General features: G+C 30.6%; 2 protein-coding genes and 1 long non-coding RNA gene across 11 annotated transcripts in view; 1 reads left to right on the top strand and 2 right to left on the bottom strand.

Annotated features, from left to right (window-relative positions):
• Window positions 1-8,180, bottom strand: part of LOC105199282 (probable phosphorylase b kinase regulatory subunit beta) — a 59,637-nt gene extending 51,457 nt beyond the window's left edge. For 4 of the 7 annotated variants that reach the window (XM_039450752.1, XM_039450803.1, XM_039450828.1 and 1 more), the window contains exon 1: window positions 8,030-8,179. The gene's annotated coding sequence lies outside the window, so the exon portion shown is untranslated. Of the gene's footprint in view, window positions 1-8,029 lie in introns of all 7 variants that reach the window. The other 3 variants (XR_005575060.1, XR_005575065.1, XR_005575064.1) reach the window with 1 other exon arrangement.
• A 2,300-nt stretch (window positions 8,181-10,480) lies between these two features.
• LOC105207500 (THAP domain-containing protein 5) lies at window positions 10,481-13,124 on the bottom strand. 3 transcript variants are annotated; one of them, XM_039450990.1, is made up of 6 exons: window positions 12,763-13,124; window positions 12,151-12,281; window positions 11,770-11,898; window positions 11,622-11,651; window positions 11,423-11,438; window positions 10,481-11,320 (listed from the first exon to the last, which is right to left on the bottom strand). In XM_039450990.1, the coding sequence occupies exons 1-6, from the start codon at window positions 12,913-12,915 to the stop codon at window positions 11,270-11,272; spliced, it is 510 nt and encodes a 169-aa protein (XP_039306924.1). In that variant the 5' UTR covers window positions 12,916-13,124; the 3' UTR covers window positions 10,481-11,269. The 3 variants fall into 3 exon arrangements, with proteins under 3 accessions (XP_039306924.1, XP_039306932.1, XP_039306917.1); XM_039450998.1 differs by lacking the exon at window positions 11,622-11,651 and having other exon boundaries at window positions 12,763-13,123; XM_039450983.1 differs by lacking the exon at window positions 11,622-11,651 and having other exon boundaries at window positions 10,481-11,438; window positions 12,763-13,121.
• LOC120358144 lies at window positions 10,773-11,566 on the top strand. The gene is made up of 2 exons (XR_005575088.1): window positions 10,773-10,908; window positions 11,386-11,566. It is a non-coding gene; the product is annotated as an uncharacterized LOC120358144 (long non-coding RNA).
• Window positions 13,125-17,283: the final 4,159 nt, after the last annotated feature.

The following is a 17,283-nucleotide window of genomic DNA, read 5'->3' as shown; positions in this document are numbered from 1 at the left end:
AGTGCTCATTTTCTTCTCTCTGCTTCTTGCAGACGTACTGCAAGATTATTCGTCCAATGTTTTCTAATTTTCAGATATTTTAATAAAAATATAATTCTGCAATTATTAATCGGCTAGGAAATATTGGATCATTAATCCGATTCAGGGAAAGATAGACCCTAGTGTTGTACTAGAAAAGTGGCAATTAAAAAAGTTATACTTCAGGCAGTCAAAAAAGAATCCAACGAGGAGTAAAAATGTCGCCAATATACATATTTGTGACAACGCAGCGAATCTTAGAAGATAACTAGATACGAGTACATGCGTACGATTTTGCACGTACGCAGTATTTAATACGCATAACTTGCAATTGTACACAGATAAAAATCCGCATGTGTATTATATTGAAAGTTATTAACACAAATTTAACATTAACTTGTAGGTATATACAAAACTTATTGGTAAGTATTACTTTTAATAAAAATAAATGTACTTCATCATTTACTTCGTTAGTAATTGAAGCATTGGATGCAATAAAACGTGTATTTCAAATATTCTAAAATAATGTAGCAGTGCACATTTACTTGCTTTCAATGACTAGAATTTATGCTTTATTTCCAAAAATATTTGTATATATCACTATTTTATTTTAAAATTAAACTTGAATTAAGTTCATATTATTCCTAAATCTTCAATTACAATTTTAATTACACAAAAATTTATACAATTTATTTGATAGCAGTTGAGAGATATATTAAATCATAATTTTGTTGCAAAGATTTAAAATGTATTAATATTTTGAGATTTAAACTTAATTTTTTTAAACTCGATAATTAAAATTATTATTGTGTTAATCAATCTGGTGAAATTATAGTAGTTAGCGTTATGTTTACTTAGAAAATCAATTTAACCATTTTTCAAAAGTTGCCATTTTATAATTGCATATATTTTTACATATCGTCTATAATGTTAAATAATACAAAAAATAATTGTAGAATAATTAATGACTAGTATGTTAAAAAAATAGGAGAATAACCATAAAATATGTATATGCACATCGAAACATTCAATCTTCCTGCAAAAAATGATGGCGCAATTTATAATGATTTTCTCTCTGAAAATTTATCCGAATTACTTGAGGCTATATCATTGGATATATCATGGAAAAGCGACGCATTATGTGATTTCAACACGATGGAGCAACACAATGCAAGAAGCATACAATTAATTTTAAACCAAAAATATCTTGGTATGTGGGTTGACTCCGAAGATCAACGAGGTCACGAGATTTAGTAGTATGGTTTTTTTTCTTACAGAGAACAATAAAAGAACATGTGTATCCGCATGCCCGTAAATACTGTCAATGAGTGATCAAATTTATGAAGTGCTTGCGATTATCACGCTTGAAATGATACAACGATCGAATGAGAACTTCATTACATGTGCTTAACTTTGTGTTGAAATGGATGGTGGTCATTTCAAACTCCAAAATTTTTAAAACATTATTTAAAATACATTTAATGTAATTTGTAGTAACAATACATCTAACTTATTATTTGCTTACCTCGATTTCTTCACTGTATTCCTCTCTCTCATATTGTAATTTGGATTTTCAGTAATTTTATTTCCTAAATAAGGAATATTTATTTATATTAAATGCAAATTTTAAATATAATTTTTTCCTACTATTGTTTTTGATACAATTTTTGTCAAAAAAGTTTTAGAAATGTTTATCGACTGAAGCTTTTAATATTATTTGATCAAATAACTAAATTAATATTGATTTTATTTATTAATTTATTTGTTTACATATAAAATGTATTTTAAAAATACACATATTTTATTCATATAAATAATATTTTTAAGAATTTTCAATTGACATTACTTCTTGTGAATTAAACTAAACTCAAAATGTTAATAGAGATTTTACAGAACCTTTATAATACTTGAAGTTTGGCACCGTGCCGTTTAACGGTATCCGTCAAAGCTCTCGGCCGGCCGCTTGGTCGCGCTGCCTTTGAGAGCGCAAACATCACGCCCTGTGGTTGGATATTTTCAAACGCTTAACATTTAAAAACTATTGACCTCTCAACATTTTGTTATTAACATTTTGGACTTGATTTTTTATAAGGAAAACGTACGTGCCGGCTGTCGCAAGCGATCTGAATCACCCTGTATACAGGATGTCCCATAAAGTTCGCCCGTGGTCTCGTGGGTTGATAAAGCAAGTAAAACTGAGCAGAAAAGTCCTTTACCAATTTTCAATATTCGCAGTAGTTAGCGAGATAAAAATTAATAAAATCGATGAATAAGTGTATCACCGCGCGCAAGAACCGCCCGCCGGTCGCCGAGACGTTGGCAGTCGCGGTAGACGGCGCAGCAAAGAGGGCAAAGTAGGTGCAAAATTAAGTGCTCGCACCAATTGGCAGATTTTTTTTTTAATATTGGAGGGGGGGCGGGGTAGCTTAACGTTAAGCTAGCCCCCTCCCCCATAAAAAAATATATATTTATTATGTAAATGAAAAAACAAAAACAGTAGAATTAAGTGCTAATTAGGTGCTCCACAAAATAATTAAAATAATTCAAAAATATATCACAAAACTTATAAAATGAATTAAATTAAACAGATGCTGGTCGCACGGACGGCTTACAAGAAAGAATCAATTTAAAAAAATTAGGTGCTCGAATAAAAAAAGTACTAATAAATTTGTTTTTTTATATTGTTTAAAGATATCAAATCACCGAATTAGGTGCTCGTTTGGTTTGGCAGAAATTCGAACTTATACATAGGTCGCGCGCGCACGGCTCACAAGAGAAAACTCATCTTAAAAAATTAGGTGCATATTTATGATGAAAATAATAAATATGTGAAAATGTATTTATTATTTTTATTAGAATTATATACTGTACTGTCATTATGACTGCGTCTCGTCGTACGACCCTTTGTCTCGCGCCGCACTACGCGTGGAACGGGCATTTGCGGTGCCGTACTGTTTTTATGATTGAGTCTCGTCGCTCAATTGTGTTAGTATCGCCGCTGTCTGTGTATCGATATTAGTTTGTTTTCTAAGCCACCAATTTTCGGAAAGTTTTCTCGATTGTCAGACGTTGTACAGTCGTGAGGTAAAAGGTTGCAACACATTTTCTTCAATGGTTTTTGGAATGTAGACTTGCTCGAACGGCGAACGTAAATAGTTCTTACCTATGGGTCCAACCAATTACGTTCGCCGATCAATGAGCAAGTCTACATTCCAAAAACCATCGAAGAGAATATGTTGCAACCTTTTAGCTCACAATTGTACACGCAGTGTAGAGATCGAATGCTTGCGTTCGTCTTTCGTTATTGTTCGGTCTATCGCAATATTTTTCTTAGTTTTCTACTGCGTTCATTTACATATAGTCCTGTGTTTACATATAGTCCTAAACCTATGTTTAAGTTCAAATTTCTGCCAAACCGAACAAGCACCTAATTCGGTAATGTGATATCTTTAAACAATATTAAAAAACAAATTTTTTAGTACCTTGTTTATCCGAGCACCTAATTTTTTAAGGGGTAACACCACCTTTGAGGTCCTAAAATGATACCTAAGTTTGGGAATTTATTGTAGACAAATGAATAACTTTATATAAAAAAAGCTTAGAGGGCTTTATTGTACATATATTGACAAGTAAAAAAATATTTTTTAATTTTCTTTCATGCACAAAATAGCGGCGTACTGGCCCATTTACAAAATCGTCTTTTCTTAAAGATGAATTTTTGCGTGCAAGTTTTCTGTGACATGGTTTATGTTGGAACCAAACAAAAAAAATTTTCATTATCTACATATTCAAAATTAAGAAAGTACGTAGGGATTTTTAAAAATATTAATTTTTATCAAAATAGCAGCTATTTATATAAAAAAGTGGATTTTTCACCCAAAAATTTGTTTAAAAAATGCTGATTACAAAAAGAGTTTTCAACATTTCGCAAAAAGCCTACGTACTTCCCTGTAGAATAGTTACAAGATTGTGTTAAAATTTCAAGTCACTCGCATAAAAATTGTAAGAGTAACCTTGCACGCAAATTTGAAAAACTGTTTTGAGAAAAACGCGTTTAAAGTTTTGGTAACTGATTTTTTGTGTATAAAGTTGAAAATTTTTAATTTATCCCTAATCTGCGATGCCTGCCTCATAAAGCGGTCCTTCCACAAGTTCAGCAACCTCATTATATTCCTTTCTTGTTGCTAATAATAATATTCTGGTCTCTTTTGCTTCTTGGGAGAGACTGCGCTCGGCAAGTACGACGCGCCGCGCATCCAATTTTTGGCAATAATAATGACAAGTAGTGCCCACCATGAGGTTTTAAACTTGCAAAATTTTCATTAGACTGTTACAGCCATCATTATAATAACAAACAGCCAAGTTTGTTGCATAAACACAGAAAAACTAATGGCGTCGCATAAACACAGAAATCGACGCTTTCAAAACTATTTACTGATATAGTATAAGTAATAACATCTATATTGTGTTACTAAAAGGTCTATTTTCGGTACATAAATAAGGCCCAAATAACTACGAAGCATAAAGAAGACGGGGCCGCTCCAAATCGCTTGCAGCTGCTCGGTAGGCGCATAGAGACGATTCATTTAATCAGCTCAAACACTATAATACAGTTTGAATTTTGTTCTAAAACTACTTACAGCATATTTTGATAAGTATAAACTAATGATTTAAGCAAAAAAAATTGATTTTTTCAAATCTCAAAGGTGGTGTTATCCCTTAAGATGAGTTCTCTCTTGTGAGCCATGCGCGCGCGACCTATGTGTAAGTTCAAATTTCTGCCAAACTAAACAAGCACCTAATTCGGTGATGTAATATCTTTGAACAATATTAAAAAACAAATTTTTTAGTACCTTGTTTATCCGAGCACCTAATTTTTTAAGATGAGTTTTCTCTTGTGAGCTGTGTGCGCAACCTATGTTTAAGTTCGAATTTTTGCCAAACCAAACAAGCACCTAATTCGGTAATTTGATATCTTTAAACAATATAAAAAAACAAATTTATTAGTAGCTTTTTTATCCGAGCACTTAATTTTTTAAAATTGATTCTCTCTTGTAAGCCGTCCATGCAACCAGCATCTGTTTAATTTAATTTATTTTATAAGTTCTGTGATATATTTTCGAATTATTTTAATTATTTCGTGGAGCACCTAATTCTTAGCTTAATTAGCACTTAATTCTACCGTTTTTGTTTTTTCATTTACATAATATATATTTTTTTAAGGGAGGAGGGACTAGCTTACCATTAAGCTAGACCTCCCAATATTACAAAAAAAATCTGCCAAACAGTGCGAGCACTTAATTTCACACCTCAGCACCTAATTAGTACTTAATTTTAGAATTAATAAAAATTAATTTTGCGTTGGGGGGGGGGGGGCTAGCTTAATAGACATGTACATACACACATTTTTGAATGCATACATGTATTCGTACATGCATGAACAGCGTGTGGCAGACACACGCGATTTAAGAAGTAATTTTTTTCTGTGGCAAGCACCATTAATTTCAATGGTTAGAAATTTTACTTTACACCTTTCCACCCTAGGGAAAAAGTTACGTGATCGACACCTTGGTAGCAAAAAGATAAAAATTTTGGCAATAATTAATGTATTTCAAAATTAGAATGCAAGTGTGGTAATAGTATTGCTAGTATTGAAGAAGTTAAATCTCTTTGATATTGTATTGCATTAATTTACGTTAAAATTTGCATAAACAAAAAACTAAAACAAAGTTAATTTTGAAAAGCTCTGTTTATATTAAATTACAATATAGTTTTTACTATTAGATGACAACATAATAAAATAATTATTACAATAAAGATAAAAAATAAATGTAATATTATATTTGTAAATTAAGTTTATGTAACATAATTAAGAAATATAGCTATTTATTTAGGAATAATTTTTACAATTTTTTCTTTTACATAAATAAATTTTTAACTTGGTAAAAGCAGCAACTTTAAAAGTTGCCGCTGAAGCAATTAGAAATCAATAAAATAAAATCAGAAAAGTATGAACCAAGTTAAATGTATGTGCTTTAGTAACAATTACATCTTAAAATTTAGAAAATATTTTATATTTATTATTTAACTTTTTTAACTAGTAAAAAAATGAATTTTGAAACCAAAACTAAACTTTCACGTATTTAACCTAATACATAATCGCTATGCATGAAAAAATTCACGTGAATTTTCTATGAGTGAAAAGTGAAAAGTTTCACGTGAAATTACATGATTGACCCCCAGAATCATACTTTGCAACTCTAAAAACTCTTGGATAACAAATTTTACAAATTATATTCACTAGAAAAAATGACACAAAGAAGTTCTTTTTAGTTGAGTTGGCATTAATTCAGAGTTTATCTTTCTTCGTTCAATATAAAGGGAAAAAGATAAACTGTAAACTATGTGGCCAATTCAGTCAAAACAAACAGATCTTATAGTTAGTGGCGGAAAAGAGAGAAACTAAGTTCCTTCAAAATACCTCAGAATGTCTCAATGTAAAATCTCAATCTAAAATAAATTTAGATTTTTTAAAGGTCCACATTTCTAAAATTATTTAGAATTCTCTGTCTTATAGAATTTGGTGTCCTGTGATACAGACTAAAATAGCTCAATATGAGTAATTTGACAGTAGCCCAGAAAAGGCCATAATGACATTGGTCTTTCATTCCATGAGATTTTGGAAACATTGTTACATTTCATATGACAAAATCCTTCCAGAATTGTTGCTAATAAAACTGTGAAAGATTGAAATCTTTTTGAGAACTTTTCACAACTGGTGCTGTATAGGTGTGTATTAAATAAACTCAAATGTCAAATTTAGATATATCTTCTACCCTCAATATTAGTAAACAAATCAAAACAAATTTTACAGTATGCTACAAATACTTCATTCTATTTTCAAAAATATTGAATCTGTAATTTACAATAACATTTTTGATGTAAAGGATTTTGCTTTACCTTGTATTGAACAAAATTACAAAATAATATGACTAATACTAGCTCATATAATTAATAAAATGATAAAAATGGTTAACAAACAAATAATGAGCAAACATCAACAACTTAATTAAATGTGAATATATTAAAAGAATAAATCATTCAATTCAAATTAATATAAAGTAAACATTAACATATGAAAACTGAGTTACACATAACCTTTTCCAACAGTATGGTAAATCAATAAATATAAATTTAATAAAAGGACCATTACCTATTTTGGAATAAACAAAACAGTGACATCTCCTGTCTCTTCACAAATAACCAAAAGACAAACAAAGAACAAACATTCAAGCTGAGGATGATACATACATAAAATTATAAAAACTTATATTATGATTTAAAAAGTAAATAAAAGAATATAATATTAAGGTTAAAAACAAACAAAATATGAAGGATAGTCAATAAATAATACAAATTTAATACCACATTTATAAAATTAGCATCATATGTTGGAACATGTTTTGATTAGTCTTCAGATGTGATTATATAATTAAAATAGTATACAAAAAATATTTAGTATTTGTAAAGCAAACCACATTACAACATAAACAATATTAAATAAAAGCTATATAAATTATGATTGAATCAAAAATGAAGTCATACAACTAAAAAACAAAAAAAATAACTGTATTATTATTTTGCTTGAGTAGTGTAAATAGTTTAATATAATAATAAAAGGACAATGTTAAATAAGAAAAAAAGAAAGAGAACAAGTGCAGTAGACTAATGCCTTCTCTGTACTCATTGCTCACTTTTAACATTTATTCCAACTTCATTCTAGAAACCTAGAGTGTCATATTTGCACTAAAAACCGTATCTATCCATTTTAAATTCAATAAAAAATGATTTTGAAAAGAACATGTTTTTTTCTGCAATAACCAACTCAATTATATATAGATTTTCGGTGCTATTAATAATTTTCAGACTGTATCTTATTAATAATTGTATTTCAGCTATGTTGTAATATTTCACTAAACTAATTGAAATATATTTAATATTTAATATTTACCTGAATGATCAACAAACGATTTATTCACCTCAAGTGCAATAAGCTCAGTTTGATACTGTTTGATGACCTTGAATTCCAAAGTCACAGCTAGATATAAAAAAAACAGGTTTGTTCATTTTTTCATACTGGTTGCACATATGTTTGCACCACGGTGTAATTGCGTGGTCCCATAGTGCAGGGGGTCGATTGCGTATTCCAAAACCTAGTGAAAATGGTAAAAGTGAGATCTCACTCGATTGGCTACTCTTCACCATAGTGGAAATGCGACATTTCTCACGTGACATTGCTCGGCAAGTATTTTGATGTCGAGTTCAATCAAACTGTGTCGAATTTGGTCGAGTTTGCGGAGTCTTGTATCGTTTCAGAATGGAGTACCTTTTACTTTTTATTGAGCAAGAGAAAAATGCGAATTAGAAAAAGAATTAAAAAAAGAAATTTAAATTTATTAAGGGCAACTTGCACCAACGCCGATTAACTTAATCGGCTGATTTTTCTATCGGAATTGACCAATCGCATTTTTACCTTAAGTAAAATTGACCAATCACGGTTGACGCTTAAACGGCACTTAAGTTAATCGGCGTTGGTGCAAGCGGTCCTAAGAAGGAGACTGAGGGCCAGTTTCACAACTTAAGCCTGCCGCAGACGATGACTGCGTTCAGCAGACTCAACATGTTGAGATATTCTTCTAGATCATCCAATCAAACTTTTAGATTTAGAAGAATATACCAATAACAGCAAGCGCTCACTAAACTGTTGAGTCTGCTGAACGCAGCCGATACGTTTTTTCTTACTGGATTTCTAAGGCTCAATGCACACAGGACGCGTCAACGCGTTACGCGTGTCGAATAGCCAATCATTTTTTCGTTTTTATGACAAAAAATAAGAAAGCAAAAGAATGATTGGCTATTCGCCATGCGTAACGCGTTGACGCGTCCTGTGTGCATTGAGCCTAACTGGATTTTCTTACTTGCTACCGTACGGGCAATGGTACTGGCAGTGCTACTGGCCGTGGCTTCACACGGTGCGAGTTTTCGTACGGACTGAGCAACTGAAATTTGTTTCATAGAAGCGGCACGCTTAAATATGGATGAGATAGATGAGATGGATGAAATTATTGCAACAGTTGTACACCCAAGGACTTTGATTCTGTCCATGGGGAAATTTTCTAAACTAAGAAGTCACCACTTTCTACATACTCGTAGTTCATGATTAATAAAACGACTAGAGCTTATTGGTCGTTACGTTAATCATGAACTGTAAGTATGTAGAAATATAGCGACTTCTCAGTTTGAAAAATTTCCCCATGGACAGAATCAAAGTTAAGGTACTATATTAAGAGGGAATGTGCATTCGCCATTTTGGCTCCTAGCAGCTGGCGCGCCTTTCAAAGCCAATGATGTTGAATACGTAATGCTGCCAATTCAAAAATATATTATATGACATAACAATTTATATGTATCAAAGTTTTATTTGCAAGTGAATAAAACAACTTAAAAAAAATATATATAATACGTATATAAAAATGTTTTTTTCGCAATACATTATAAAATTAAATATTGTGATACCGACAAATTTTAAGCCTCCCATATTCGAATAGTCTGAAAAGCAACGAAGTTCATCAGGAATTCCAGTTGTATCTTGACATGTTAAAAATTGTTTGCAGATATCACAAATCTTAAGTTTCAAGATTGCATTTATGGTACTTCCGGCAATGTAGTATAATATGGCTGCATCGAGATTGGTATATTGATTAAAATTGACCAAATCTACAGATTCTACTGAAGTGTTACTAATTTGCGAAACATTGTTGATACTTTCAGTGTAACTATCTATAAGATTATCGAGTAAAATATAATCTGAATCTTCCGTATAATTCGAGTTATTCACACTGCCAATATATTGCGAAACTATAATATTTTGTAGAGCTCTGCGTACTCCAAGTGCGTTTGGCATAGCACTAGCCCTTCTTCGAATCTGAGAAAATAAATTTTCTAAGGCATCTTGTGTGGTACGACTTGTTAAAAAAAAGTCATATTTTTGCTGAAAAACATATTTCGTTAAATTTATTATTGAAATTGAAGTTAATATTAAACCTGTATTGAAAGGTTTCCAGCCACTTTTTTCAATTTGCATGTCCTGAACTATATCAATAAAATCATTTAAAAACTGTATTTTTTTATTTTGTTTCTTTTTGTTATAGATGTTTTCCTAACGCGTGATGTGCACATTTTAATCCAGTTACAAATTAGTCGTACAAACCAAGCAGTAGTTAATGCTTCAGATGGTAATAATTTTAACTGTACTGCTGTTTCTAAGCTTGCAACTGTTCTAATATCAAAATATCTAATAGCAGACCCTACATGCATTTTGGAAAAATTAGTTGGAAAGATGTCTATATAATTTAGATGTTGTAACAATCTCAGACTTACTGCAGATTCTACTTCTTTTTTCCATAAAAAAGTAATATAATTTCCGTTAACAACATTAGTTGGTAATTGCTGAGCTTTTTGAATATTTTCTGATAAAAAAATACAATGTGTTTGTGTTGCTTGTTTCAAATTTTTCACTAAATGCGTCTGCAAGAACGTGAATAACTTGATCATGAAAAGAAAATGATGTCACACGATTATTTCTTGAAGCCTCTATTCCTAAACACGTCCACATCGCGCGATTATTAGAGCCCATATCAGAAACGATGCCTTTAACGTTAAGACCTGCATTACTGAGAGATTCTATGACGTTTAGAACGAATTCACGCATATCAGAGCCTTCCGTTCTTGACCCTGTTATTTCAGCAGCTACAGCTTGTTTCCAAGTTGCAGAAAGTTCTCTTGCTAAAACAAGTGTTACATGATTACTTTCACCGCTTGCAGTTGAAGGTAATGTGATTTTACCGTACATTTTTTTTTCACATTTGTCATAACTTAATTTTCCACTTATTTTTAGTTCGTCTATTGAAACTATACAATCTTTAGCATTAGGATGTAACCCATCAATTTTAGATTTCAAAGGATCTAACAAATCATAAAAAATTCCGAAGTCGATCTTAATATTTGCAATTCTTCGCGTCACAGTAGAATAATGAGGAAGTGGATATTTGCAATTTAATCTTAAATAATTATATCCATGAAGTCCGAGAGCAAAACGCATTCTTAAAGCTTGTGATATAGCCTCATTACTCCATTTTATTTTTGTACCGCTTTGCAGTGCTTTAACTTGTTCTTCAGAGAAACATATTTTTTAAATTTCTTTGGCCTTATTTAGTTCCTGTTTTAATTGCATATTTTCTTGCTGAAACATATTGCAATTACAGTTGAACTGTGGCTTAACTGATGCTTTAACATTTTCTTTTTCAGGTACTCCAATAGTATGTGAATTTGATGAACTACTCACTTCAAGAAGAGTGGATCTAAAAAATAAAAAATAAATTTAATAAAATTCATATTTTATAGAACAAAATTATTTAAAGTATTAAATTAGTACTACCGATGAAAACGATAAAAAATACAAAAGTAGATATGAACTTTTAGAAGTAACTAATAAAAATAGAAATTTAAGAGATGGTATCAAAAGTCTTCAACAGCATTCGTACCTTGATTTATACTTTATTCCGTAATTTTTTCTAGAATGAATTTATATTTATTATTATTATTATTAATTTACGAATAAAGATACGGACTGCAAATGAATTTTGTTTGATGCTTATAATTCTTAAAAAAGAAAAAAGGAATATTTCTTACGAGATATTAGGACCATTTGAATTATTTGTAGAAATAGAATTGGAGTGAGCACCATTTTCGTCAGAGCAAGAAATACTTGAATTGTATTGTAGTATCAAAGGAAATTTCATGCAAATAGGATCGGCACTCCTGAAAGAATAGAAAAAATTTATTAATTATTTTTATTTTTATTTAACTATTTCATAATTAAATTATTTTTTAAATTTAAATTTATAACCATATGTTTTAGTGTTAATTAACAATGTTAACAAACTTTAATAACCTATTTTAAATATATATTATATATACGTGTGTAAACTTATTACAGTAATTATTATATAATTAATTTTATACAAATCAATTAAAAAAATTTTAATTTAAAAGACAAAAATAATAGAAAACCTTTTTTGTTTTATATTGTTAATCATTTTTGGCGGATTTGGTACATTAAATAATATTGGTATAGCATTCGGTTTTAATTTTTTTATCCCATCTTGCCTATTCTGTTCAAATTGAAAGCTTTCAAAGTGAATCTGCAAAAGAAATAAAATTAGAACTTAGAAGAAACAATTAAACAATATCTTATAAATGTTTGTTCAGTATTCATAGAAAGCAAATATTTGCTTTCTATGTTTAGTATTCATACAGCAAAAATATTTCATAAAGAATTCACAATCATAAATAATTATAAAAATTTCAGAAAAATTTTAATTTTTCAGAAAAGCTCTGAAACGTCATCTTTAAAACAATTGTGCCTATTTCCACCAACGCAGATTAACTTTGACCTCAGTTCAATTTACTTCTTATCTTTCCAATTCTTAGAATTAAAAAATTAAAGAAAGAAAAAGTTAATCTATATAGCTAGATATTGATAGAAATGGGCATTACTGAAGAATGAAAAAGTTTCTAACTTCAACTTTCATTTCTTATGTATTTTAAATGATTGAAGTAAATAAACATTTATTGATAAATATAAGTGTTAAATATTTAGTGATAAATAAATACAACATATACCTCGCATAATCTTGAATTTGAGGAAGGTATCCATTTGTTACGCCGACAGTTTATAAGCCATTTCTTTCTTCTTTCGCCTTCTTTTGGAAAGCGAAACGTTTGATACCCGGCTTCACTCCTATTTTTACAATTTATTGCACTGCAACCGCCCATTTTATTTACTTAAGTCTATGTAAAACACAAAATTTTATGTAAAACAAAATTAGATGCCTTTACTTTGCTTGAATTCCCGGCACTGACTAGGAGCCAATATGGCGGATGCATATTCCTTCTTAATATAGTACCCTATCAAAGTCCTTGGGTGTACATTGTCGTAAAATTAATATTGCATTATTTTTAATTATTGAAAAATTGCGACAACAAAACAAATATCGCCGACGTTTATGGAGTCGACAGTCAATACATTCTTTAATGCCTCACTTTTACTGTGCTTATTATGGTAATTTGGTGTGTTTATCGCATATAAACATGGTTCCTATTAGTAGGCCTCTATTAAACATAAAATACTTTTTTTGGACTATTTTGAAGTCTTTTTATTTTTGCACGACGTCATGTTTGCGAAGTGAATTCACGTTTGAACTTTGACAACACTTCGACAATATAACCTGGTATAACCCAGTATAACCTATACAGACTACGTCCTGATTGGCTTTCACAATAAACCAGTACAGAATCACGTAAGAAAAATAGGACATGATCTATTACGAAAATCCAGTACGCGAGCCAGTAGCGTAGCCCGTAAGCTACCCATTTCCAGTACGGGAGCACGTAAGACTGCCAGTATAGGAGCACGTAAGCAATCCCGTAAGAAAAAACATATCGTCTGTGGCAGGCTTTAGTTTAACCGGAGTTTAAACCTTTAAACTTGGTTTACGGTAAATATTGTGTCCTACAACTGTCTTAAACCTCGGTTAACGTTGTTAAACTGCGGTTAAAGTTGAACGGCGAAATTCGGGCGTTTAAGGTAGATAACAGAGGTTTAATACTGCAGCGCCACTGCTTTCAGTAATCTTTCGAGTATTGTGTACTTCATGGCTGATATCTCCACGGAATTGTAAAAAGGTTATGTTGCAAGATATGGCTCTGGAATATATGTTATCGTCATCTGACGATGAAGATTTTGTGCAAATAATAAATCGACGCCCGAGAATAATTAGAAGACGACCGTCATATTTTGAAGAATTTGATGACATTGATTTTTATGCTCGATTTCGCTTAACCAAGGAATCTGTTACTGCAGTCTTAAGAGAAATCAAAGAAGAAATTTCTCATAAAACAGAACAGTAAAAATAGTTTTGTAATATTATTAAATTAGTACTTATAGATTACATACTATAATTACGATGACCATATATGTGTTTTTCCAAAAAACAGTTTTTTTTTTATTTCGAGTGGCTGTCTTTTAGATTTATTTATTTTTTTCAAAACTCAATTTTGTCTTTTATTCGAATCTGTTATTCTTTATTTTATGAGAAATTTTTTTCTAATTAGTGTTCCAATGTTTAATGTACTTAATAAAGTGTAAATTTTTACAGTAACAATTGAATTTAATTGTTTAGTTCAAACTGATTTGGAAACATGTAAGAAGAAAACTTTAAAACTTTTAAATTTGTTCATTATTTTTTGCCTTGGTGTATAGAACCTGTAATATCTCATTCCCTACTCTTCGGTAACAACCAATCACACTACTTGTTCTAGAAGAAAGATAAGTCTGTTGAAGTTTCTTTGCATAGATTATAGGTTTACGTAACCTAGAGTTAAAATCTGGTTGTGAAACGCGATAGAAGTTTAACCGTGGCGTTAAACTTACAATTAGTTCAACTAAGCTCGGGTTAAACTCAAAGTTGTGAAACTGGGCCTGAGAGATACTCAGAATCCATTCGATATTCTAGATAATATATTCTAGATAATACATTGTAAAATTGTATAAAGTATATAAATAAATTAATAATTGTATAAGTATATAAATAATAAATAATAAATAAATAATATGTAAATAATATAAGTATATATTGTAAATAAATTATGCAATATTTACGTACCGTTTTTTAAAATTGGTATCTTATTCGGGACACGCGTCATCAATCGTCAACAGAAGAGACTTTAAGATTATTGGAGATTATTTAACTCAGAGGCGACGCACCGTTTTTTAAAGGTTATGTGAAGTATTCTACCATTGCTCGCACTCGCATTTGTGATTTTTATTCACGTGAGCATAGGGATATCGCAGTTTCATTATGCTTATAGCCAATCGCGAATATTTTTTCATGTGAGATGAAAATACAAGAAGTGAGAAAAGTCGACAAAAATACACAATCAACCCCCAGAACAGAGGCCGTATTCTGTAACTCTCAAGGGGAATTCACACCTTGGCAGCAAAGCAGAAAGCAGAGAGCCAATTAGAGCTTGCGCTGGTAGTAAATAGGGGGTCAATTCTTATATTATTCACCTTGGTGAAAATTACAAAAGTGAGTAATTCACTAAAATATTTGTAATTTCATTGGTCAAAAGCTAGTGAATTTTGTATCACTTTTGTAATTTTTACTCAACTTATGTGATACAGAATCGACTTCCAGGGGCCGTATTCTTGAAAAATAACGTATACGAAAATATACGAAAATAGTATAGTATACGTTACATATATTATAAAGTTCCCTAGTATTTTCGTATACATTGGGTGTTTACGATAACTAATCGGATCTCGGATTGGATTGAATAATGGTACTCAACGTAGGTATAGAAAATTTCCCTAGGCTAATCGGATTGACGATTGCTGTCTCAAATGTAATCCGATTGATGACGAAAGCGTGGAGACCGAGAAGCATGCTTGAAAAGTAAGTCTCTTTATTTTTTTAAATAATAACACAAAAAATCAAAGATTAAGTTAAAAAGAAAGATTTGAATTTAGATTTATTGTAATTTGTTTTGTCTAAACACTGGATTTCGTTTAAATTTCTGTTTGTAAAAATTAATTAATCTATTCTAAAATTTGTGGTTATATCGGAAACAAATCAAAATTAATAAAACAATTATTAATTATTAGGTACATATTAAAGCATATAATATTTCAAGCATATCATATAGAATTCCTGGGAAATTTTTTATACTTACGTTGAGTACCATTGTTCAATCCAATCCGAGATCCGATTAGTTATCGTAAACACCCATTATTTTTTAAGGGGGTCGATTGTGTATTTTTGTCGACTTTTCTCACTTCTCGTATTTTCATCTCACATGAAAAAATACGCGCGATTGGCTATGAGCATAGTAAAAATGCGATATCCCTATGCTCACGTGAATAAAAATCACAAATGCGAGTGCGAGCAATGGTAGAATACTTCACATAACCTTTAAAAAACGGTGCATCGCCACTGAGTTAAATAATCTCTAATAATCTCAAAGTCTCTTCTATTGACGATTGATGACGCGTGTCCCGAGTATGATACCAATTTAAAAACAACGGTACGTAAATATTGCATAATTTATTTACAATATATACTTATATTATTTATATCTTATTATTTATTTATTGTTATTTATTATTTATATACTTATATAATTATTAATTTATTTATATACTTTATACAATTTTACAATGTATTATCTAGAATATATTATCTAGAATATCGAATGTATCCTGAGTATCTCTCAGTCTCTTTCTTAATAAATTTAAATTTCTTTTTCTAATTTTTTTTCTAATTCGCATTTTCCTTTTGCTCGATAAAAAGTAAAAGGTACTCCATTCTGGGGGTCGATTGCGTATTCCAAAACCTAGTGAAAATGGTAAAAGTGAGCTCTCACTCGATTGGCTACTTTTCACCATAGTGGAAATGCGATATTTCTCACGTGACATTGCTCGGCAAGTATTTTGATGTCGAGTTCAATCAAACTGTGTCGAATTTGGTCGAGTTTGCGGAGTCTTGTATCGTTTCAGAATGGAGTACCTTTTACTTTTTATCGAGCAAGAGGAAAATGCGAATTAGAAAAAAAATTAGAAAAAGAAATTTAAATTTATTAAGAAAGAGACTGAGAGATACTCAGGATACATTCGATATTCTAGATAATATATTCTAGATAATACATTGTAAAATTGTATAAAGTATATAAATAAATTAATAATTATATAAGTATATAAATAATAAATAACAATAAATAAATAATAAGATATAAATAATATAAGTATATATTGTAAATCAATTATGCAATATTTACGCACCGTTTTTTTTAAATTGATATCTTACTCGGAACACTCGTCGTCAGTCATCAACAGGAGAGACTTTGAGATTATTGGAGATTAACTCAGAGGCGATGCACCGTTTTTTAAAGGTTATGTGAAGTTTTCTACCATTTCTCGCACTCGCATTTGTGATTTTCACTCACGTGAGCATAGGGATATCGCATTTTCACTATGCTCATAGCCAATCGCGCGTATTTTTTCATGTGAGATGAAAATACGAGAAGTGAAAAAAGTCGACAAAGATACACAATCGACCCCCTGAAACGATACAAGACTCCGCAAAC

This window comes from Solenopsis invicta, chromosome 1, assembly GCF_016802725.1.
Source record: "Solenopsis invicta isolate M01_SB chromosome 1, UNIL_Sinv_3.0, whole genome shotgun sequence".
NCBI lineage: Eukaryota > Metazoa > Arthropoda > Insecta > Hymenoptera > Formicidae > Solenopsis > Solenopsis invicta.
Note: the sequence above shows the minus strand (reverse complement) of the source record. Positions and strands in the feature narration are given on the sequence as shown.